Source organism: Barbus barbus, assembly GCF_936440315.1.
Source record: "Barbus barbus genome assembly, chromosome: 16".
NCBI classification, from domain to species: Eukaryota; Metazoa; Chordata; class Actinopteri; order Cypriniformes; family Cyprinidae; genus Barbus; species Barbus barbus.
Genome location: NC_136744.1, coordinates 22,612,305 through 22,639,337, shown reverse-complemented (window position 1 = coordinate 22,639,337; position 27,033 = coordinate 22,612,305). Strand labels below are relative to the sequence as shown.

General features: G+C 37.7%; 1 protein-coding gene across 1 annotated transcript; it reads left to right on the top strand.

The window, feature by feature from the left end:
* Positions 1–1,989: 1,989 nt before the first annotated feature.
* On the top strand, positions 1,990–26,340 carry LOC306882091 (mitogen-activated protein kinase kinase kinase 9-like; the record flags this gene model as incomplete). The annotated part of the gene is made up of 11 exons (XM_079436553.1): positions 1,990–2,362; positions 4,630–5,043; positions 7,273–7,453; positions 13,535–13,683; positions 15,764–15,939; positions 20,153–20,393; positions 20,643–20,765; positions 20,869–20,992; positions 21,078–21,190; positions 22,353–23,081; positions 25,940–26,340. 11 exons carry the CDS (start codon positions 1,990–1,992, stop codon positions 26,338–26,340), a joined length of 3,024 nt encoding a protein of 1,007 aa, XP_079292679.1.
* Positions 26,341–27,033: the final 693 nt, after the last annotated feature.

The window sequence follows — 27,033 nt, the reverse complement described above, 5'->3', positions numbered from 1 at the left end:
GGCAGCTCACTAATTTCTGGAACACAGCCACTCACACACCTCATAAGCTGTTCTGTGCACCAGTATTAGGCATGATAAAGTAAAAAAAATGTCTTTTACACTGTATTCAGTTTGAACACTCAGTGACTTTCAGCGTTCCGCTTGTTTTCTGCCAGCATGTGGTGTTGAATGTGTCTGGTGTGAGTCAGAGGGCAGCTAAAGTAGATCACAGTAGATCTTCACCACATCTGTGCGAATGCGTGTCTTTCAGATGGTTTACGGTAAAGGTAGCAGTCTTATAAACCTTATTACCCAGTTTGGCTGACTCAGTTAACAGCATTAGGCTCAAACGTAGAGTGTTTAGGACTTTGAATTGCTCTTCATGTCTCAGCCTGGGTCAGATCACACACACACACACACACACTTGAGTTAACTGAACACTGCTGTTGACTGGGGAGGGTGGGCCATCATGTAGTATCATAAGCATGAAAGCCAGCTGCAACCACCAGCTTTGAACTTTTCTACTGCCAGCTAACACTTCCAGCTGTTTAGATGCAGGTGAACTGGTTTAAAAGAGATTTCAGATGATGTCACTATAACCTTGAAGTCACACAAGTCTTACAAATTTATCAGGGGTCTGAGTCTCTCTCACACACACTCCTCTTCAGCCTGGTGATGAAGCAGATGGTGGTTATGTTCATCTATTGTTGTTTTCTTTCTTTTTTTGTTTTGTTTTTTACTCTTCTCTCACAAAAATATCATGTTTTATTTTCAGGGAATTATGCATGAAATTTACCTTTAATTAATTTATATCCGCTGATTTATTTATTTTGAATTCTTTTGGTCAACAGAAAAATAAAAAAAAATATTTGAGAAATCTCTGGTATCAGTTGTCTTAAATTTGATCTGGTCAAAGTATTTCAATCAGATTGTCTCACACGGTCACCAACAGTTATAAATGTAAAATCATATTTTTGCTATATCAGTAGGGTAGCACAACTGAGGTAACTGAATATGTAATTAAGATCAATTTTAACCACACTCTGGCTTTCTTAGCAAAAACTGTATTTTTCATGCAAGTCAAGGGTGGGGAAAGTTGTCATGTGTTTTAATATCATGAATTTATACTGTTACAATACTATATTTATACTCCATTACAATATGATAAAACTGTGATTTGTCATTTTTGTGCAAGGTTTACATTTTTGCTTTTGTTTCAGTATTTTATAATATTTTGTTTTATAATTACAGTCTGTGTAATGGCACAACTTACCTTAGAAAGTATGACAACATGCCTGCGATTAGTCAAAAAAGGTCAATATTACCTATATAAATCAGCTATATCGTTTTTCCTACGCAATAATAACTGTTTGAAGTCTTAGAAAGATCTGTCTGAGCTTTTCACTGGTGTAAATGTGACAACTAACCCCAGTCTCGTTTTATAAGCTGATCTCCTCTTGTCCCTTTCGAAGAGAATGTGCTAAAACATGCTACTTATTTTAATTCGGACTATTTGCTGTGTTAAATAGAAATGTATTGATCTTTCTGCTCAACTCAACCCTTTTCTACTGTAGTGCGCTGTCCAGCCATTTGGTGCTGAAATGATTCTCCAGCATTTGCTGTGAAAGAGATTTAGTGGGCGGGTCTTATAAAGAGGCAAGACGTGATTGATGCGCCACTGCGCCAATCAAAACGCAGCAATCAGGAATTCGTTACACGTTAAACCACTGGAATCATGAGCTGGGAGGAGGAGAGTGCCGCTGGGAGCGGATGAGGGGTGCGGGACAATGTCGTAGACAATTAAAGCAAAAAGTGCCTTATGTTCGGGACCGAAAGATTATTTAACGAGCCGGAGCGGTCCCTTATGAGACGGGCCGCGGGTCTGGAGCTCGTTGAAGCGAGAGGTTGCTCGGATTAAATGCTACTTATGCTGCGGCTTTGCGCCCGGTCTTGAGCTCTGCGGCAGGTGAGGAGCTGAACCGGGCCGGGACGCCCTTATGGATCGGCGGCATGGATGCTTTCAGTTTCCCTTTTAACAGCAGCGGCGGCCCGGATAGCAAAGACGGCGATGAAGCCGCAGAGCCCCGGCCGGAGTTTGGCCCTGCGGCGGCGGCGGCGACGACCCCGTCCGGAGCCGGTTACTGGACCGCCGTGTTCGATTACGAAGCTACCGCCGAGGATGAGCTCAGTCTGCGGAAGGGGGATCGGGTGGAGGTGTTATCCAAGGACTCGCTGGTGTCCGGGGATGAAGGGTGGTGGACAGGTATGATCGAGGACCGTGTCGGTATTTTCCCTAGTAACTACGTGAGCAGTAACGGCATCTCGGAGAAGATTCGGGACACGCCGGAAGACTATGGCGATTATTCGGTGCCTCCGTTACATTGTGAGTAATGATATATTATCTACATAAAGCATAGGCCTACATGCACCCGCCTTCACTGAGAAGATAGCATGCTTTATGTTTTGTGTTTAGTTGTTTTTGCACACATTAACCACATCAACGCAGACTTTGCTGCACATTCTCTACTGAGGGGAAAAAACCTAAACCAATCTAAGATGGTTTACTGATCTTCCAGCATGGCTAAACTGGAGCTTAGTTAAAAATGTTAATTTAGGAGGTTTTGGAAAAAAGGTCTAAACCCTTTAAATCCAGCCAATTTTTTGTGAGACCAACTAAGACCAAGACTGGTTTCAGGTTGTTCCAAGATGGATTTTAGCTGGTTGACCAGCACTAGTTTTCCAAAAACCAGCTGATAGGTAGTCAGTGATGGTCTTCTAGTTAATAGGCCTAACAGCTGCCATATACTAAGAGAGCATCTTAAAGGAATAGTTCACCTAAAAAAAAAAAAAAAAAATTAAATTCTGTCATCATTTATTTTTATGTATGTAGAACACAAAAGAAAGTCAAACAACATTGGACCCCATTGACTTTCATTGTATGAAAAGAAAACTGTCATTTTTCAATATATTTTACATTAAGATTTGTATACATTTGTTTATACATTATGATTTGATCCCATTTAGACACAAGTCAGGCACTGATTTGGGGATATGGGGCTCATTCCAATTCATCCCAGAGGGGTTCGGTGTGGTTTACATCTGGATTTGTATTCCACACCAGACTCAATAAAACATTTAATTGCTGGCATGTTTTTTTACTCATACTTTAAGCCATTTAGCGTATTTGTTGATATGGGGTCCTTGATTGGTTTTTTATGTGAATTCAATGTGTGTTTTGTTTTGTGCTGTGTGCTTACAGTGAGGAAGCTTATCTGCTATGTTTTGCATCTCTCATGCTCTCTGTTATCGTGTGAGTGCCCTTGTGTTGTCAGTCGCATGTCATGTGTTGCTGGTGGTCATCTGCTTTTCCTGAATGGCTGCTGGCCTACTTTTTATCATGTGGTTCTTGCCAACTGCAATATTAATAAGAGACACAGTGGCCCAGACACACCGTCATCCCGACGGCCGGGGAGAGTCGATCGCATGCACATCTTTGTTTTACTGCTTTCCATTTTTTCCACGTCAGCCATCATTTTTAAAACACATGTCTCATAGTGTGAATCTGCTTTCTGAAGATTAATGCCAGTGTCTTTCTGCCTGAATCTATCAGGCATTTGTGCTGTTATTCATATGAATGGCATGTAAATAAGAATAAATTCCTGTTTGTTTTCATATTCAGCCCCTTTCTGATTAAGTCTCTCAAATAAACATCATGAATCACACTGTATTCCCAGATGGAATAACATATACACTACCTATAAAAAGTTTTGGAATAATAAAAATTTATAAATAAATTTAAATAAATACATTTTTTGAAAGATGTCTCTTATGCCCTCCAGAGGCAGAATTTATTTGATCAAAAATATGATAAAAGCAGTAATATTATGAAATAGTATTGCAATTTAAGTTACTCTTTACTATTTTAATATATTTTAAAATGTAATTTATTCCTGTGTTGGCAAAGCTGAATTTTCAGCAGTCATTACTCCAGTCTTCAGAGTCACATAATCCTTCAGAAATCATTCTAATATGATAATTTGCAGCTTATTATCAACGTTTAAACAGTTTTTTGCTGCTTAATATATTTGCGGAAACTGATACACTACCATTCAAAGATTTGTAGTAGGTAAGATTAATATATATATACACTGTATATTATTTAATACTTTTATTCAGCAAGGACGCAATAAATTGTTCAAAATAATCAAGGACATTTATAATGCTCCAAAATATTTATTTTTTAGATAAGTGCTATTCTTTGAACTTTATATTTATCAAAGAAAAAAATGCATTGTGGTTTCCACAAAGATATCAAGCCACAAAAACTTTTCAACATTGATAATATAAAGAACCATTATCAATAATTGAGCACCAATAATAATTTATCACTAAATCAACATATTAGCGTGATTTCTGTAGGATCATGTCATGTGACACTGAAGACTGGAGTAATGACTGCTGAAAATTCAGCTTTGCCATCATAGGAATAAACTATGAAAAAAACAGTTAAATATTACTGTTTTCACAATATTTTGATCAACTAAATGCAGCTATTTTAGTTTTGATCAACTAAAAGCTTTAGAGATTTCAAACATATTTTAAAAACACCTCTGCGGAAGTGTTTGAGGCAAATTCTCTCTTTCTCTTCAGTGCTTCAGATAGATTTCAGTGAGCTGGTCCTGGAGGAAATGATCGGTGTCGGAGGTTTTGGAAAAGTGTACCGTGCCATTTGGAAAGGGATGGAGGTGGCGGTGAAAGCCGCTCGACGGGACCCCGACGAGGACGCGTCACAGACGCTGGAGAGCGTCCGTCAGGAGGCCAAGCTCTTTGCCATGCTGAGACACCCCAACATCATGGGCCTTCTGGGAGTGTGCCTACTGGAGCCCAACCTCTGCCTGGTGATGGAATACGCCCGCGGCGGGCCGCTCAACCGGGCCCTGGCTGGGAAACGCATCCCTCCTCACACGCTGGTGGACTGGGCAGTACAGATTGCAAGAGCCATGCTGTACCTGCACTGCCAGGCTATCGTACCCGTCATCCACAGAGACCTGAAGTCCAGCAACAGTAAGACATCTGTCAACATTATTAGACCTTATGCTGAGGGATTTTAAAAGTTTTATGCCAAGGATTACAAATAATTGTAACCCTCTTGCTAGGGCCCCTCTTCCTAAAATATAGTGGCAGCTATATAATTTCATGTAGAAAGACATTTATAAAGTTATTGGAAAATAATCAACATCATATTATAAAGAAAATATATATTGTTACTATAATTAATTAATAGGATAAAATAATTGATATTTTGATATATTTTATGTTAAAAAAGCAGAGTATTTATTTTGTGTTCTTTTGACAGTGTATCTTTTTTTCTACCCATTTCTATTTCTTTCTGCCCACTATTAGAGTAATGTTAGATGTATAAACCTTTAAAAGTATTTGGTTTAAATTTTGTATTTACTAGGACTGTCAAAAAAATGTTTTTAAATAGTTTTCAATAAGTGTTTCAAAAGGAAAATGAAACGGTAACAATTTCAAATTCATTATTATTCATTAATATTTTGTTAACATTTAATTCTTAGACATTCAGATATTTAATTTCTAAAGTTAACATGGTAACTTTGACCACCTTAAAGGGGACCTATTATGCTCCTTTTTACAAGATGTAAAATAAGTCTCTGATATCCCCAGAGTGTGTATGTGAGGTTTTAGCTCAAAATACCAGACAAATAATTTTTTATAGCTTGTTAAAATTGCCACTTTTAGGGTATGAGCCAAAACGCTCTGTATTTGAGTATGTTGCTTTAATGCAAATTAACTGGTACTTGAATTACACAGACGGGGAGCACAGCGGGATAAAAACAACAACATAGCTGGTCTCATGGTACATGGCATGCTATCACAAACTTTATAAGACCCACTCCTGATTATGAGCTCAAATAAACTCAAGCGATCGACTCACATTGCTTTCATATGCAACTTTTAACTACCACGTTAAAGTACCACGTTTAACTACCACGACATTCCCGCATGAAGTGTTGGTATTGATCCCACACGTACTGGGGACTTTACCGATTTTTTCTGGGACATTTCCTTAGACAATGCAACTTAACCACAGTGTCCTCAGCGGCTCAGATGAAGGGAGTCTATGGAGAATCATATGTTCATTAGTGCATCCCAAAACACAACACTTGAAATGCCTCTTTGGCGCTGACATTGTATATCACCAGCAGCTACAGCTAATCAGTAATGGCGGAGGCAGACCACAGCTTCTCACTCAGGGCTGCGTCACAAATGGGCGGGACTTTTTCCCCTCTGTGACATTTTTCTCTAAAATCCCCTTGTATCTTTAATATATTTAATAAAATATTTTATTTCTGACTTTAACATGTTAACTTTAACAACTTTAAAAAATTCATTTTGAAATTTTTTCCTATTGTTTTCACTAATATATGTATTATACTCTACATAATATATATGACAAGCTTAAAAAGCACATTTTGCGAAATCTTTTTTTTCTCTTATATTTTCTCCCAACACCCCTTTGCGGCCCACAATTTGAAAACCTTGGAATATGCAGCAATTTCATAGTCTGCTCGTTTTCATGTGTGTATGGTTGTTTGTGTTAGTGGTTTGTATAGTATTGTGCATAGAAGGAGTTTGTGTTGGTGTGTGTTTTTGTAGCTGGAGGGCTTGGCTGGTGTATTGGCACTCTGAGTGTGTAAGTGGTTTGTAATCCTGTGTTTGGCAGTTGACTTGTCTGATTGGATCCTCTAAACCCAAAGCGTATTACAGAGGATTTGCATTCACCTTCACTCCCTGCCACTTGATTGGCTACTCAAAACATGTCCTGGGCTCTCATAGGCCACTCGGATATGATTAACATAGGACCTTGCAGACATAGGACCTTTTCATTGGTTGTGTTGTGGAAAAACAAAGTTAGCTAATTATAACAACACAAACTTAGACTAAAACACATGGAATCTTACAGCCAAGCTGTGATGTACATAAAGAAGCTTTTGAACTGTAAATCTAACATTAAACTACACAACCAACCATCACTGGATTTGACTCATGACCTTTTCCATTCATGCAATACTGTGTTCTAATGAGGTTTAGAGTTGGGGAAGTTGTTACAGTGAAAGCTTTGACCAATTCAGCACCACTCTGGTGGACAGCTCCTTTACAAAGCTGCCTGTCAATCAAATGCTGAAGACTTCTGTTTTTTGCTGTAGTCATAGTAACCTCTGTTTTATGTACTTTATCATCATTATTGATGTTATCCCCGCCCCACAGTTCTGATTCTGGAACGCGTGGAGAACGACGATCTGAGAAACAAGACTCTGAAGGTGACAGATTTTGGTTTGGCTCGGGAGTGGCATCGGACCACGAAGATGAGCGCAGCAGGGACGTATGCCTGGATGGCTCCTGAGGTCATCCGCTCCTCGACTTTCTCCAAGGGCAGTGATGTTTGGAGGTGGGCACCAAGAAATGTGTGTAAGTGTGTGTGTTTGTGACCTAGCTATGTCAAGTCATTCCACATGGCAACCATCTTGGCAAGTCTTCAGCATCTCGTATTGTCCCCGTGTAACCTTATTAAAAAAACAAATGTAGAGAAAATTCTCCAGAATTTATTTTATCCCATTTGGGACTTCTTCGAAAACATATATTGTTTAAAACAAGTGTAAAGAATGTCTATATTATGAAATAAAAATGGGGGGGAAAAAATGTAGGCTTAGATTTTGATTAGTCTGTAGTTACTGTAATTTGCTTAATCTAAGAATAATAGAAGTGCTCTTATTGTTAACTAAAACTATTAAAAATAATTTTGGTAATTGAAACTGTTCTGAAATAAAATAAAATATAAATATTTGATGAAAAACTTGCCTTGACTTAAATTAAACAAGTTTGAGTACTAAAAGCACTAAAACTGAAATAAAATAAATTAAAACTAAAATGTAAGTAATAAACTAATTATGTGTGTCTATTAGGGGTTGCACGACTACTGATTTCTGCCAGTCGATTTCTTTAATAAAAATAAATACTCGAGTTACTCCACTACTCGTGGTTCATGCTACTGTAATTGAAAACACATGAAATAATTAATATCAATAAACGCTATTAATTCATAACCTAATGCAACAATTACATACATAAATAGTCAAAGCTTTATAATTATTACATTACATATTTTAATTTTCATGTAATAGCCAGTATTTGTATCTGTATTTGTATCTGTAACAATCGAATAAAACTAAATTATTCGTATCTGCATTCGGATAAAACCAGGTGGAACATCGTACAGATACTTGATAAGACCGTTATGACTACCTATTTTTTTGTAGTTATCACTGAACAAGTATGCCGTCTTAAACTAAAATAATTATTAATTTCTAAAAATAAATTTATCATGCAAGCAGAGAGATGTCATGACAAATGTTTAGTGATCATTTGAACACGAGTAAATTAATTAAATGCGCACATTTTCATTACACAGAACTCTTTAAGCGAGTCTTTTTTTGAACTTCACTAAACAAATGTGCGTGTGCCACGCAAACCAGCAAAAGATAAAGAAGCAAACACATAGGCCTAGTAGAAAATGTATCTGTATTGTTGATTATTAGCCTACTCTTGAGAGAGAGCTGGTTTGGTTTATGAGAGACTGAGATGCGCAACGCGGCTGTTTGATTGGTGAGCGCGCTGTGCTTATTTCATTCATTCGTATCATATCGTAGCCTAAGGTTTAAATTATTGCCTTTTAAACATGCATAAATAATAGAACGTGTATAATGTATTATTATAGGTGATATTACCCTTGCCAAGCTCTGATTTCAGAGAGATGCACGGAGAGGCAACAGCAATGCGGTGTTTGATTTGCGCTCTCTTCATTCATAAAGTTTACATTCATACACTTCACACACTCATTATTGCGTGACTTCAGAGGTCCGTGTATAATATTGCGCTAATCCCCTGGCTCACCTGTTATCTAGCAAACACCAGACTCACTGTGCCAGCCTCAGCAGAATATTCAGGCAGAATTATTGAGATGGTCATCACTGCAGAACACAAGATCCAGGGGGCGAGTTTGGATCCAGATCCTACTCCTCCCACCTTACATAGACCTAAACCTACCCGTCTCCACCCCCTGATCCCTAAACCCACCCATCCCCACCCCTAAACCTACCATCTCCACCCCCTAGATGTGGATCCAACCCCGCCGCCTGGATCTTTGTTCTGCAGTGAGGGGCTACTGGAATTATTCCTTATTCGTTATTCGTTTTTGAAGCCATTATCAGTGCCATTCCGAATAAGGTACTCGGCTTCGGGCACACCCTTAATTATTACATTACATATTTAAATTTTACATGCAGCATAGATAAAGTCATAGAAAGTAACAGCTACAAGCAATATTGTAATCCTAAAATTCTCGTCGTACTTGCAAACTCTGTGCATGCGTTATGATTAATGCATGCTCGAGTAGTCGATTGTTTCTGACAGCGCCGACTAGTGGTTGAAGTAGTCGATCACTCGACTAGTCTATGCAAGCCCTAGTGTCTATATTTTATATTATATATATATATATATAAGGGCTGTCAGTCGATTAAAATGTTTAATTAATTACATGATGTGTCGATTAATTAATCGAATTAATCGCAAATTACATTTGGCTGTGAAAATACCCCCAAAAGATTATCTAAACTAATTTTTTGTGTTAAATAAGAAAGTATTAAGTAGACATTACAAATGCAAAGGTAGCTTTAGAAATAAATATTTTATTCGATTCAACATAAAATTTATTACACATAAATGTTTAGGCTACAATGGCCTAACACAAACGATGGAAAATAAAAAAGATCATTTGAGAATCATCTCAGATTTTTTCATTCATGCAATGGAAGTCATTTGTAACCAAAACAGCTTTGTTACCAACAGTTTTAAATACCAGAGGTGTAAAGAGTACCTGAAAATCATACTTGAGTAGAAGTACAGATACCTTAAGTTGAAAATCCAAAGTATCCAAAAAGATACTTAAGTACAGTAATTAGTTACATTTACTCAAGTACTTTACACCTCTGCAAAATACCTTCTTTTATGTTCCACAAAAGAAAGTCATTCAGGTTTGAGTAAATCAGCGTTTCCCAATCCCAGTCCTCGCACCCCGCCCCCCTGCATATTTTGCATGTCTCTCTTAGCTAACACACCTGATTCAGATAACCAGCTCGTTAGAAGAGAGCTACGAGCATGAACTGTGGTCCGATTGATATGATCCCTATATAGTGTTCATTGCTTCCAACTTCCTGAGCAGGGGAAATCCATTGAAGTTTACTTCACTTCGGAACATTCATTCATGGATTTGGGCTACACCGCTGCCTGCAGCGTCTTCACACACAGACGAGTGTGACATCATATACCTCTGTAAATAAATACAATTTAAATTCACGTCTCGCACACTTTTATGCCCTTTGAATGGAACATATACACTCGTTTCGAACTGGAATCATGGCGAAATATCTGGTGATGTCCACTTCGCAGGGCACTTGCGTTCGAATAGAATAAACGTAGAACGTGATAAGAGATACATATACGAAATATGCAGAGCGGGGGGACGCGAGGACTGGGAAACGCTGGAGTAAATGATGACATAATTTAAATTTGTTGGGAGAACTATCCCTTTAAAGCCCCCCCACCCTTAAAAAAAAACTAAAGCGGCCAGGGCGGTAAATGTCTTTGAGTCATTCATTCGATTCGATTCATTCAAAATGCGGATTCATTCAGAAACTAAACACCGCTGTGTTGCTCGGAGACTCAACAACAATTCTGCTGTGGCTTTATAGGTAATATTTTTGTTGGCAAAACTGAGCAAAACAGACAATATTGTGTTTAAATATAACCAAGGGTGCACATAAGTATTTCAGTCTGGTTCTCATATGAGAACCTGGAGATTTGGTTTGGTCCTCACACGGGCCACGGCATGTAGCGTGACCCATAAAATAAAACTAAATTTTTTTTTTTATTAATAATAGTGATAATAATATTATTGCACTTTATTTAGTTAAATAAAATAATAAACTAAATAATCAAGTGTGATGATACTATTTTATTTTAAAATAAAAGGAGTATTACAAATACAGTTATTTTATAGTACACTTAAAAATAAAATGCTAATATTTTTATCATCATTTTTATTATTATTATTAGAATTTTCATCATTTTCAAACGTAAAATCAGCAAGCTTTTATTTTGGTGGGTTGCCGGCAAGTAAGTAGCAAGTAGTAGTAAGTTGCGCTTCTGGGTTTAGCACTGCTGATGGAAGAACGTCAGTGAATGAAATGTCACAGTTTTGCTTTGAAAACGGCAGCGGCTACCCTAGATTATGCTTTCAGTTTGAATAGAAATTTTATACAGTACAGTTCGTCGATCTAAAATGGTAACTGTGCATTAACAGCTGTCATCCATGTCGGTACGCAAATGTGCTGTCAGAACTTATTTACACAGATCATTTTTTATTTTGGTCGCGCATGCGGACCTGCGGACCACTTATGTGCACCCCTGAATATAACACAATATTAACTTCTTATTTACTGTACTGTTATATAAAAAAAAAATCACATTAGCACTCTGGACAAACAGCACTCGTGTGATATCGCTTATCATATGATATAAATATGAGTCAAAAACTCATACAGGAGCATTTTTGCCCCAATATCTTGAATTTAAGTGTGTGAAATATAATGTTCTCAGTGCCACTGACCTCAACAAGGCAGCCCAAACGACGTAACAGGCAACTGTCTGCCCCGCGATAACCTCCCCTTGCTGGGGTGCATCGAAAGACCATGATCTTGTATCGACAATAGCCAGAGATATTGTCAAAAACATCAATTATTGGTATATTAGAGTATTTGGCATTTCCAATTAAGTAGGCCTGTTACATTCTTATTTTTATTAGGCCTATTATTATTATCATGAAGTTACTTCTTTATTAAATTAAAATTACAATTAATTTGCCCTGCAATATTTACCACATAACTGACATGCTGCGAAGATAAGATTAGGCTATTTACTCCTCAATTAAAATGTTTTAAAAAAGGTCTTTTAAAACAGGCCTATTAGGCTATACAATGAATTATAGTCCTATAATTAAAATATTAACACATCAATAAAAATCAATGAAATAAAAAGCCCCGACTTTAGCACGAAATACGTTTCTTCTAATTTTTTCACTAATAATGGGCCACAAGAGAAATATTAAGGGAATAAATGAAAACAGCTATAGCCTATATCGTTATCAGCATAGGCCTATGTTGAAGTAGATTCATCTCTCGTCGTCTCTGAGAGAATAAGCGGCGTCAGATGCCGAAAGCTCCGTCATAACTCTGTCATTCCGTTTTTACTTTCACTTTCTGCTTAGTGAATTGACTGAGACTGAGATTGTGCAAAGTTTGCACGTGGGCAAACGTGTGCTTGTGTGATAAACATTGGCTCACCTTCATGGTTTAAAACAGAAATATTTCCAACATTGCGACGTAACCAATTACGCCGTCCCGCGTATCGAATACATACCGAACCGTGACACCACTGTGTTGTATCGAACCGAACCGTGAATTTTGTGAACCGTTACACCCCATACAGTACACACATATATATTATGTAAACCAATTTTTTTATTTTGGATGCGACTAATCGTTTGACAGCACTAATTATATATACATACTGTGTATATATATATATATGAATATAGATACTAAATACTATACTGAATAGAAGTCATTTATTTATTAAGGTCATAATGGGATACACGATACATAATGGTGGGAACAAATCGTACAGTTGTAGCACAAAATTGTACAGCCATAGTACAGTTTTGTTAGCCAAACTATACGTCATAGATGTCCAATGAAGGTTTTGGTGACCACGGTAACAACCAACCTGGTCTGTGTGTTTGGTGCTGTGCTGTGCTGTGCTTAGCTATTAGTGTCTAAATTTTGCTTCTCACTACAAGTCCTGATTACAGAGTACAGAAGGGGGGGGATGGATAGTAAAGAGATAAAATTAGAAAACTTCACAAAATGTCAAAGCTTTGTTCTCTACTTATATTAACAAGGTGTGATGTGTTTGTGTTGTGGGTGTATGGCTGCAGAACCAGTTGATTGTGCTCCATTTGATTCATTGCTACTGTAACTAGAGCTTGAAATCTACAGTAATATTTGCAATTTATACTATTTTTAAAGGATTTGTGCCAAACATTTGCTGATGTCTTTTCTATTAGTTTTCTGTCAGACTGTCAGCAAGGCAACATTTTTTGCCCAGTTGGCCACTGAAGCATGTATTTTACATTTGAAAGAATATGACACTACAAAGAGACACTTTGAAATGTTAATACAGTGATTTTTTGTTTGTTTTTGTTTACTTTGGAACACAATAGCTGTCAAACATTTTATAGTGTTTCTGTTTTATAGGATTCTGCTAGTCCTTGCACTAAAAATGCTAGTGACAGCTTGTTATGTTAGTAGTCATATTTAAACTTCAAACTCTCTGTCTGTGTGTGTCTTTCTCTCAGTTATGGAGTTTTGCTGTGGGAGCTGTTGACAGGAGAGGTGCCATTTCGTGGCATTGATGGTCTGGCGGTAGCTTATGGTGTGGCCATGAACAAACTGTCCCTGCCGATCCCCTCCACCTGTCCTGAGCCATTTGTCCGGCTGATGGAAGGCACGAATCTCATACAACTTATTAACTAAAGAACTATGTGTATCTAAATTCTTGCCATCATTTACTCACCCTTCAAAAAGGCATCAGGGGTGCAAACTCGTCAGGTTGACAAACTAAACTCTACCAAGGAAAGTTCATTCACATGGCACATTTCACACAATGGCAAGTTCAACTGCTTTATAGGGAGAAAATGTTAAACACTGCAAAAAAATTTTTTGTCTTGTTTCCAGTCCAAATATCTAATAATTCTTAAATCAAATATTTCTTTTTTTTTTTTTTTCAGAAAAATCTTGTTTTCGGTTTGAAATAAGATTATTTTGCTTACCCTATTTGCAGATTATTTTGCTTGTTTTAAGGAAAAACTCACTTAATTTTTTTTTCTGAAAACAAGACTAACTTTTACTTGTCTAGAAAATGCTTCTTGATTTAAAACTTTTTAGATATTTGGACTAGAAACAAGACAAAAAAATTTAAGAAAAGCATTTTTTGCAGTGCCCCGTTCAAGGATAAACACCTTTATATGATTAAAAGACGTTTGAGCGACAACTACGGTCTACAATCAACAAGGATTGTTGTTGAGATGTTACATGATCTTAGTCAGGGGAAATAAATTAGTCACTGTAAATCTTCATGTTACAGGCTGACACCTAGCTATAGCTTAGCGCTGCCTGACTTGAGCTGAGTGATACTAATATTACAATACATTAAATGGTATGCTTTACTTGTAGGTTGAACAGTTCTCAAATCGACTTCATGTCAGAGTAATAGCTTACTGATATGTGAGACAAATGTTAAGGTGGAGACTGAGGAGCATTTTTGCAAAGGGTAGTGAACTAATGTAGCGATAATGTAACTTACAATCTTCATAGCTATCACAACAGCAGCCTCATGCAAAAAAAATAAAAATAAAACAGCAGCCTCACGCGGTAATCAACATTTAAACTGGAACACCATAATCTACAGCAGATACAAATGCATTCCGTCCGAAATATGGACAGTTGCCTGCAGCGTCTAAAAATTAGGCTTCAGGAGTGAGATTGGTTGAATGAGGGAAAGATTGAATGAGTGAATGATTGGCAGAGTAGGGTGTGTTCATTCCTTTGCCAACAGGGGAAAAAAACACTACAGGTGACGTGACACAGATGACTCGCAGATACGACTATGACCCCCAACCCAATAGTCCCCTCCAATAATTAGAAATTGCCAAACGTCCTCCCCAATATTTTAAATTCTTGCACTGATCTGCTGTCCTCCATTACGCAGCGCTCTTGTTAGGATGACAAAAAAGCTTTAAAAGTAACATTTTCACTCTGCTCTGCCTCAGCGGGCTAACAGCGCTCGTCAATGTCAAAATAATTGAACTGACCAATCAAATCAAAGTAGGCAAGGTTTAGCGTTCACAGGTGCTGAGCGCGCCGCCAAGATTGAAAACATTGAAAGAGAACGAGGTAAGATGGAAGCTGCAAATCATTTAATGTTTGGTCAGCTGGTTTACGAAAGAAATGTTAAATGACTGACAGTTATATTCAGTGAAGCAAACTACTGTTTTTTTTTTTTCTTCTCAAATATCCTCATTTTGAGAGAGAGAGAGAGAGATGAAATGTGCATGTGTTAATTAACTGCATGTTTGTCTGTCCCTACAAACAATGAAACTGCGAATTTAGTCCTAATTCAAAAAGACATTGCTGAGAAATATAATGTAGCGATTCATTATGGAAACTATTTTATTACAATAAAAGTTGTGGGGTAGTGTTGAGAAGTTTCTGTGTGCGAGTAATATTGTGTGTGTGTGCGTCAATTAAAGCACACACATATATATATATATATATATATATAGAGAGAGAGAGAGAGAGAGAGAGAGAGAGAGAGAGATGGGGTGCGGCAAGGCTGTAACCATGTCTTGAACATTGGGGGGACCAATTTTTATATATATATATATATATTAGTATATATATAAATTGGTCCCCCCAATGTTCAAGACATGGATACAGCCTTGCCGCACCCCTTCTCTGAGTGCTCAGCTGGCATTCTTTTCAGCTGACTGTCTGTCTGTGGTGTTTGTTTCTCTCACCTGCTGTAGACTGTTGGAATGCGGACCCTCATGCACGACCCCCCTTCACCAGTATTCTAGACCAGCTGATGGCTATTGAAGAGTCTGGCTTCTTTGAAATGCCGGCAGAATCCTTCCAATCCCTGCAGGATGACTGGAAGCTGGAGGTTCAGGAGATGTTTGACCAGCTCAGAGCCAAAGAGAAGGTGTACAATAAAAACAGAGTTTTACATAGATACATAAATAAAATACATAGCACTAATATTAGATCTTAAAATATAAAAGCAAAAGTTTTCTTTGAGGCTTTGAGGCATAGAATTTGGATTTAGACTTGTCATTAGTATCTGTCAAACGATTAATCGTGATTAATCGCATCCAAAATAAATGCTTTTGTTTGCATTATATATGTGTGTGTTCTGTGTATATTTATTATGTATATATATATAAATACACACACATACAATATACAGTGGGGGAAAAAATTATTTGATCCCCTGCTGATTTTGTACGTTTGCCCACTGACAAATAAATTCATATATCAGCAATATATCAGCAGGCGATCAAATAATTTATTTCCCCACTGTATATTTTGAAAATATTTACATGTATTCACATGCCTATACAGGTCATTTTCAAACAATTAGCATATTATGATAAAGTTCATTATTTTCTGTAATGTACTGATAAACATTAGACTTTCATATATTTTAGATTCATTACAACACAACTGAAGTAGTTCAAGCCTTTTATTGTTTTAATATTGATGATTTTGGCATACAGCTCATGAAAACCCAAAATTCCTATCTCAAAAAATTAGCATATCATGAAAAGGTTCTCTAAACGAGCTATTAACCTAATCATCTGAATCAACTAATTAACTCTAAACACCTGCAAAAGATTCCTGAGGCTTTTAAAAACTCCCAGCCTGGTTCATTACTCAAAACCGCAATCATGGGTAAGACTGCCGACCTGACTGCTGTCCAGAAGGCCATCATTGACACCCTCAAGCAAGAGGGTAAGACACAGAAAGAAATTTCTGAACGAATAGGCTGTTCCCAGAGTGCTGTATCAAGGCACCTCAGTGGGAAGTCTGTGGGAAGGAAAAAGTGTGGCAGAAAACGCAGCACAACGAGAAGAGGTGACCGGACCCTGAGGAAGATTGTGGAGAAGGACCGATTCCAGACCTTGGGGGACCTGCGGAAGCAGTGGACTGAGTCTGGAGTAGAAACATCCAGAGCCACCGTGTACAGGCGTGTGCAGGAAATGGGCTACAGGTGCCGCATTCCCCAGGTCAAGCCACTTTTGAACCAGAAACAGCGGCAGAAGCGCCTGACCTGGGCTACAGAGAAGCAGCACTGGACTGTTGCTCAGTGGTCCAAAGTACTTTTTTTGGATGAAAGCAAATTTTGCATGTCATTCGGAAATCAAGGTGCCAGAGTTTGGAGGAAGACTGGGGAGAGGGAAATGCCAAAATGCCTGAAGTCCAGTGTCAAGTACCCACAGTCAGTGATGCTGGTGTTGGTCCACTGTGTTTTATCAAGGGCAGGGTCAATGCAGCTAGCTATCAGGAGATTTTGGAGCACTTCATGCTTCCATCTGCTGAGAAGCTTTATGGAGATGATTTCATTTTTCAGCACGACCTGGCACCTGCTCACAGTGCCAAAACCACTGGTAAATGGTTTACTGACCATGGTATTACTGTGCTCAATTGGCCTGCCAACTCTCCTGAGCTGAACCCCATAGAGAATCTGTGGGATATTGTGAAGAGAAAGTTGAGAGACGCAAGACCCAACACTCTGGATGAGCTTAAGGCCGCTATCGAAGCATCCTGGGCCTCCATAACACCTCAGCAGTGCCACAGGCTGATTGCCTCCATGCCACGCCGCATTGAAGCAGTCATTTCTGCAAAAGGATTCCCGACCAAGTATTGAGTGCATAACTGAACATAATTATTTGAAGGTTGACTTTTTTTTTTTTGTATTAAAAACACTTTTCTTTTATTGGTCGGATGAAATATGTTAATTTTTTGAGATAGGAATTTTGGGTTTTCATGAGCTGTATGCCAAAATCATCAACATTAAAACAATAAAAGGCTTGAACTACTTCAGTTGTGTTGTAATGAATCTAAAATATATGAAAGTCTAATGTTTATCAGTACATTACAGAAAATAATGAACTTTATCACAATATGCAAATTTTTTTAAAAGGACCTGTATTTATATTCATTTAATTTATATTTTAAATAAATATATTTAATATATAAAAATATTTTTTTTCTGAAATATATACATGTGTGTGTGTGTGTATACACAATAAATATACACATTACACACACACATATTATGTAAACAAAAACTTTTATTTTGGATGCGATTAATCACGATTAATCGTTTGACAGCAATATATTAATATTAATATATATGTGACCCTGGAGCACAAAACCAGTCGCTGGGGTATATTTGTAGCAATAGCCAACAATACATTGTATGGGTCAAAATTATCGATTTTTCTTTTATATATATATATATATATATACTGTATATGATATTAAGTAAAGATCATGTTCCATGAAGATATTTTGTACATTTCTTATTGTAAATATATCAAAATTTATTTTTTATTAATAATATGCATTGCTAAGAACTTCATTTGGACAACTTTAAAGGCGATTTTCTCAATATTTTGATTTTTTTGCACCCTCAGATTCCAGTGTTTTATTCATCTTTCAGATGATGTATAAATCTCAATATCGAAAAATTGACATATAAGACTGGTTTTGTGGTCCAGGGTCACGTGTGTGTGTGTGTGTGTGTGTGTGTGTGTGAAGAGTTCATTTGCAAAAACCGATAACGCTTTTTTTTTTTACAAAATTAAAGTTTTATAAATTAAAAGTTTGTTTTATAGCAAAAGCAGATAACTCCACATTTCATGCTTTAAGAGTTAAACCCCCACAAGTTTAATCTTTGTAATCTCCTCAGATGACAATGTAGATGCCTGACAAACGCTGCTGCTGTTGTTGTGATCATAGATTATGGATGTGATTACAGGAGCTTTCCCTCATCATTATAACGCGCTGCTGGTCCATGAAAACGTTTCAGCTTTTATTTCCCTTTTTCGCCCTGAAGAAGATATCACAGCTTCATCAAATTCGTCGAAATTATCCATCCTCGATCACTTTTAGTCAGCTTTGACGAAACTCCTCTCTCATCTAGCTCGTCTTTTCAAAGTGAAAGTAGCCTTGTCACCTGACCTGAATACAGCGCGCTGATTCGCTAGAATGGACTTATCGGCTTCTGTTCAAAAACAACTGCCCTGCGTCCCAATGTGCATACTATCCACCCTATCTGCCCTAAATATAATTGAAAATTCCTAATATCACATAGAATTTAGGATGGATAGTAGTATGGACATTGGGACGCAGGGCAGGTGTGTTCGACTTGAAGCAGCGCTACAGAATGACATCAAAGTACCGCGAGAGCGATTCGAATGCATAGGATCCGTCTGCTCTCTTATCGCTCTCGCGGTACTTTGATGTCATTCTGTAGCGCTGCTTCAAGTCGAACACGCCTAAAAAGTTCACTTGTCGGCTTCTGCAATAAAACGTGAACTCGCGATGCCTTGAAAGTCGACAATACAGGCTTTTTTTGACAATATTTTTAGGGTTCAGATCGCGCTATATGTGGAGAATAATGCACGGCAATCAGCTCTTTTTTTTAAGTGGCGTTTATTGGTTTTTGCAAATTACTGCAAAAACCTATGTGTGTGTGTGTATCAAATGTTTGAGTTTTTTGTTTTAATTTTTTTCATGCTCATCAAGGCTGCATTTATTTGATAACAAATAGAGTAAAAGCAGTGATGTTGTGAAATCTTTTTTACAATTTAAAACAGTAGTTTTCTGTTTTATTATATTTTAATATGTAATTTATTCCTGTGGTGCTTAATGTTTGTTTTTGTTTGTTTTTTTAGAATTTTTTAAGATTCTTTGATGTATAGAAAGTTCAAAAGAGAAACATTAATTTGAGATAGAAATCTTTTGTATTTGATTAATTGATTAATGTAATGCATCCTTACTGAATAAACGTATTAATTTCTTTCAAAACAATTTTTACTGACCTCAAACCTTTAAAACAGTTTGTATATACATCTGTCCCCACAGTAATTAAGTTAATTTACACTTGCTAAGTAAAAGTTAAATAAACCCAAAACGTTTTAACTTGAAACAAAAAATACCAGAACATTGCAGTCAGAAGATTTAGTAAGCATTTTATTTGTAGTCTAATCTCTGTTAAACTCACTTCTGTGGTGGTGCCAAAATGCTCATTAAACTGCTTGTGTGCCAGATTAATTTACCAGATTATTCACACTACAGAGCAGAACGATGAGTAAATTGAATCAATCAAGTTCTCTTTGTTGCTGTAGGAGTTGAGATCTTGGGAGGAGGAACTGAGTCGTGCAGCTGTACAGCAGAAGTATCAGGAAGAGGCTTTGCGGCGGCGGGAGCAGGAATTGGCGGAGAGAGAAATTCACATTCTGGAGCGAGAGCTCAATGTCATCATTCACCAGCTGTACCAGGAGAAACCACGAGTTCAAAACCGTCATGGAAAGTTCCGGCGCAGTCGACTTAAACTGCGTGATGGGAACCGCATCAGCCTGCCTTCCGGTTAGTATTTCATGGGATTAAATAAATGCATCATGCAAACAGCACTACTAATGTAAAGCGAACAAGATTCAACTCACTTTTGGTAAAATAATACATTTTTCAATTAGAATTAAGCATAAGCATTTCCACAGAGCATTTCTCACATGTTTGTGTCATCTTGGTGTTTTTCACAATGCTTTGTGGGATTGCCTATATGCAAGTGTATATAATGTGAATTTTTGTTTATATAATAGTATGTTTGTGTTTCAGATTTCCAGCATAAGATTACAGTCCAAGCTTCTCCTTCTTTGGACAGAAGGCGGAGCCTCCTGAGCAGTAACTCCACCCCTCCAAACAGCCCCTCTGTTTTGCCACGCCTCCGAGCGATCCAGTGTAAGCGTGTTTATGCATCTGATTGATTTTGTGCATATTATTGTAAATATTTGGGTTTGTATATGGTCAGGTACCTAATATAGAATATCCTTAATGCTGACAGTGACTCCTGGGGTCGGATGTCAAGCCTGGGGTCGTAATGCTGCATTCCAGTATGATGAAGATGAGGAGAAGAAGACTTCACGCAATAAAGGGAGAACGCAAAGGGAACACAGTGCTGATGAGAGGTATGCGTGTTTCTTAACAAAGCATAAACCTTCACCAAATGTTTATACAATCACAAACTTCCACGTACATGTGTTCCTCACTCAGTTTGAGGACTCCTAAAGAGGGCAGTCGGCAGCGTTCCTGCAGTGCTCCAAACCTGCGACGTTCCCCCAGACACAGTCCCGCTGTTCCTGGCGTGTGCAGCCTGGCAGAGACTGGTAACACTCACATTACACTTGATGTTTGGCATCTTCATTGACAATTCTGAATGTTGTCCATTTGGAATCTACCCATACTACATCCTTGTTGCATGCACAATAATACTGATGCACCGAACTTAACTGAATTGACAGTGATTTTTAAAAGTCGACATGGAGTGGACATTCACCGTATCAGTTTTCTAAATTTATCTTGTTCATCTTATTGTGAAAGATTCATCCATAAATGTGTTCAATTTTTAACCGTTTTTGTGAGCTCATAATTTTTAATCAAACAGTCATAACTGGATCTTGCGGTGATACAACAGATTTCTCTTTAGTGTGATATGCTGGACATCTCCAATCATTTAGTCTGCTCAAACTCTGTCCCTTTCTTACAATTGATAGCAAATTTAATAATTGCTGCAATTGTCATTTTAGTAATATTTTAGTATTGAATGTATACACATAAATATGTTGTCATACACACAACATTATTTCCAGAAAAATAATATTTAGTCATTAACTATAATGATGCCTTCATTTATTTTTTAGAAAATTCTTTCAAAACATTTTGTGATGCTGTATTGCAGAAGTAAAATCTGTAAATAAATATATTCTAAATAATGTAAAAAAATTATATCTATCAAAGAGTAAATGGCCAATAATTAGCCAGAATTAATAATTGTAAAACATGAGTTGGAATAATGAAATGTTTCTGTTGTGTGACTCTAATTAAATTTTTATTGCAATTCAGTAAATTCCTCTTCCAGTAATTCCAGTTCAAATTACAATTCTTCATCCTGTGGATCGTGGTCAAGTTCCAATTTTTGCCCAACTCTGTGTCACATGGCCATGCACTCTTAAGTAAATACTTTAAATCACATAACATTTGTAAGATTGAAAATTTGTGATGCTGATATTATGTTGGCATCATTGCATCATGCTGATGACATATTTTCATTATTTAGAAATTTCTGTCATCTCACTAGCAAAAGACCCGTTTAAGCTTATCTAACTAGGTTGATATGTCACAGATTGTTTTACATTATAATATTAGCAACAAAGGAGAATAAAAAAAAACATAAATCAAAAAACTTTTAACTGTCAAGATGTGAAGGCTGGTTATGGTGCAACTTTGTGAAATCTTTCTCCCCCCACCCGTCTCTTTCTCTCTTTGTAGAAAATGAGGACTGCTGCTTCCCATCGGAGTCAGCTGACTCCCCTGCCCAATCATACCTCTGCATCCCGTTCCACAGGGATGGATCCACTACGGACAGTCACGGCATGGAGTGCAGCACGACTGGAATGGCTTCTGACGTTTCCCCCAGTTATACGCGGCGGAGCCCCAGTGGAAGCCGTAGATCAGAACTTGTGTTGCTGGGCTGCGGAGCGGTTCTGGCTGCTGTTGGTTTAGGTCAAAATCTATTGGACCTGGTGCGTGTGGAAGAGATTATTCGTCCGCGATGGGAAGGGCTGTTTCACCGTAGCGGGGGTTCAAGTCGTGGCGCCAGCCCACCCACACGCAAACTCTTCAAACGGGAAAGCCCCCGTCGCCCTCCCCCTCTGCCTACGTCCCTCACACTCCTGTCTCTTTCATCTATTTCTGATTGTAACTCAACCCGATCTCTTCTGCGCTCCGACAGTGAAGAGCTGCTTGTGCTACGCCCACCTACGCCCCCTGCTCCACCCCCTGGACAGACCCCGCCTCCTCTGAACCCACTGGTCAACACCCACCTGGAGAGCTTTAAACGGCACCCTCGACAGTCTCTGACGCCCACACACGTGCCCTCTGCACCCAGTGCCGCCTGCAGGCTTCATCGCACACCTTCAGATAGTGCAATAAAGATGGGGTGCTCGCCTGCGCATAACAACCACAATCCTGCCCCTACCACACCCTCCAAAACAACAGGTGACAAATTCATGCAAACCTCTGGGTGACATGATGCTTATGTTTTTGTCTGGATCTATTTATTTAAAAATTGCGTAAAACTTTCCTGCTATAATAATAAAGAAAATACCTCAATAAAATAATGCCATTCTTAAAAAGAAAATATTATTAGGAAGTTTGGCATCATCTTTTATTATTATTTAACTTAGAAAAAAATATTTTAATAAAACAACTTCACTGTTTATTCATATTAAAATATTCTTTCATATATAATTTAAAAATAATATTGTTCATATTTTTTCAAATATTTGTCAAAACAAATGCAGAAAGAATTATATTTGACTGTTTCAGAATTCACAATTCTTTTAAAATTAGATTAATTATCATATTAAAGAGGACCTATTATGCCCCTTTTTACAAGATGTAAAGTCTCTTGAGTCTCTGATGTCCCCAGAGCGTATATGTGAAGTTTTAGCTCAATATACCCCACAGATAAATTTTTATAGCTTGTTAAATTTGCCACTTTTAGGGTATGAGCCCAAACTCGCTGATTTGAGTATGTTGCTTTAAATCCGAGTGAGCTGTTGCTCCTGGAGAAGAGGGCAGACAGTGCTAGCCTTTGCAAATAAACATTTCACTATTAGTACAAGCCTGTTATCTTATTTAAACTACTCTGTTTCAAAGTCAGTCATCTGATTATACTGTGCGTAATAAATTCGCGTTTATGAATTACACAGACAGGGAGCACGACGGGATAAAAATAACAACATAGCTGGTCTCATGCTATCACAAACTTTATAAGTTCCACTTCTGATTATGAGCTCGACAACTTCAAGTGATCGACTTACATTGCTTTCATACGCACCTTTTAACTACCACATTCATATTCACGATCATTCTGATAGCACTTGAAGACAGCATCAGTGAAAACAGGCAGAGACAATGATAGCTTTAGCAATTAGCCTTACAGAGTGCCAAGAAGCTCTTTCAGAAGGGCAATTTGGAAAACAAACGCGTCATACTTACTTTGTCTGGAGCTGATGTTTGCGCATGAAGCGTTGGTATTGATTCCTAAACATATTGGGGACGTTACCGTTTTTTTCCGGAATATTTCCTTCGAAAATTAAATTTAATCACAGTGTCCTCGGCTCAGATGGGAGGAGATTATGGCGACTCCTATGTTCATTAGTGCATCCCAAAACACAACACAAAGCCTCTTGACATTGTATATAAAGGCCATTGCACACTGAGTCCGAATTTTTCGTCCGAAATTTTCGCACATTGAAAAATAAATACGACCTCACGTTTTGTCAATCACGTTTGCACACTGCCTCCGAAATTTTCGTCCGTCAAAAAAAAAATTCGGATCGGGTTCGATTTTGTGCGTTTTTCGCATCCGTATAAAGCATTTTGAGATGCTTTGAGAAGGTGTTTTGACAATTCAGAGCCACCGTACAAGCGAAAGCCAAAATCCAAAATAGTGTCAGACAAATTAATACACTTCGTCTTGCAGCACAGAGCACTTTATGACAGACAAATTGCGGAATACAAAGATACAGAATATAAAGAACTGCTGTGTAGCCTATTTTTTTTATGCCTGGCGCGCACCTTTCCGATGCAGCAGTTCGGTGTGTGTGTGTCTGTTGGTGTATCCACACCTCAGACAGTCTCTGTTCAGGATAAATTGGTTGACGGAAATTGGTGGTCTTTTTAATATGTGGATTCAGTATCGCTAGCAAAGTATCAAACGAGGCACTGACATCCTGAAATAAACTTTGAATCTCTCGGGATAATCCCGCTGCTCTTTGATAAGGAGGTGGAACTCTCCTTCCTTTCTGCGCAATCTAAGGATTGGATGGACCCAATATTTCCTTTTTCTTTTTTTAAAAAGAGAGAGGACAACAAAATCATCCTCACTGCTTGAAGACATTTTGTATAGTTTTGCGATTTTTTTCGCAACGGATTAATTAAAACGCATCGGACTCAGTGTGCAAGGTCTCTGTGCGTGACGAATTTTTAAGATTGCGAATGCGAAAAAACGCATGCGAAAATTTCGGACTCAGTGTGCAGAGACCTTAACTAAAGTAATTGCAGACCTCAGTTTCTCACTCAGGGCTGTGTTTATGCTAATAGGGCAGAGATCGCCACAAATGGGTTGGACTTTTTACCCTCGGTGACGTGAACAGAGGGAGAATCTGAAACAGCTCGTTTGGAGAGACTGTTTATGATTTATTGGTTTTATAAAAAAATGAGTGGGTGGATTTTTAACATTATAGGCTGGTTGTTTTCACACACTGCGGCCACACAACTGTGTTCAAACACCTTATAAAAGTGATTTTTGCATAATAGGTCCCCTTTAATTCCTTAGTTTAATTCCTTAATTCTCACATTAATTCTTATTTAATAAATAAATAAGAATATAATAAATATAATATGTAATATCATTTGATATAAATAATTTTAATTATAAATAATAATATATAGTATATTAAATATATAAATAACATTGTATAATAACTCATAATTTATGAAATCATAAATATAGATTTATTTATATTGGAATTTATTGATATTAAAATGTATACACTTGTTTTTAAGGTGTGTAGAAAAAACAACAACTTTTTATTTGATAGGTAAACTACGTTGTCATTAAAAATGGTATAAAAGTTTTGTAAAACTACATAAAAACCAACAAAGATTACATTTATAGAGAACTTGGTACGTTTTAAACTAGATATTTCCATCTTTTTAAAATATTCCTTTTCTTGATGCGTCATTGACCCCTCAGTTAAAAATTTGAATTCCTTTCACAGAAACTGATTCAGTTCATAGCTGTAATTTGGTTTCATTTTGTGCCTTTTGTGATGCTCTATGTGCAGTGACTCCGTGGACCTTAAGTGAGGACCCCTCACAGGTGCCTCGTCTTCCTGATCCGAATCTCATCTTTCCACCTACGCCACGTCGGCGCTTCCAGCCTGAGCGTCCCAAGACTCTGGACGTCCTGGCTAGGCCCCGCCCCTGTCCACGAGCTCGCTGTGGATCCCAGTGGGGCGAATCTCCCGCCCACACGTCCAGCACTGAAACCCCATCCACTGTGGAGTTTGGAGGAGGTGGGGCTGTGTTGCCCACTCCAATGGAACCACCAACCCCCTGTTCCCCTTGGGTAAATGATGGCCTTTTGGACCAACAAGATGAAGGACATTACAAGGATGGGACACGGCCTCTCTCATCAGATTCCAGAGACTCACCTTACAGAGCGCGACCAGGGTTTTTCTCCTGATTTCGCCCCTGACAAATTTAGACCCACTTGGTTTCAGATGTAGCACTTAGACTATCAAGTCAATTCAAGGGGAGTTCTGGATACCCTGGAGAAAAAAAAACTGCTTAAACTAGACTAAGATGGTTTGCTTATTTTAGCAAATGTAAGGTTTAAGATGGTCTTAGCTGGTTTAAGCCTGGTCAAGCTAGCTGCATGGTCAACTTGTCACCCAAGAGCCCACAACCCCTCTTAAACCAGCCATTAGACCAACTTGACTGGACTAGAAGACCAACAAACCAACTTGGTCTGGTTTGAAAAGTTTTTTTTTTTTCAGTATATGTATTCACTATATTAAGAACTGATTTTAGAAAAAATGATTAATTACCCAGCAACACATGTATCCTATACTCCTAATTTTCTTCCTCTGAATTTTGCCTTGTTTTCCAGTACAAATAATCTGAACATTCTTAAGTCAAGATACAGTTACTTGAGAATCAAAATGACTGAATTAAAAGTCCTGTGACTTTATATTTAAAAGAAGAAAAAATATTTGTCAAATTTAAAGAAGCCATTCACCTTATAAGAAGTTAATGCACCACCATATTTCAAGGGGGGAAAAATACTTACAGTTTCTTTAAATGGAAAACAAGTTAATTTGCTTACTCCTTTTTCTCATTTTAAGCCTAAATTCGTTTAATTTTGTTATTTTTTCAG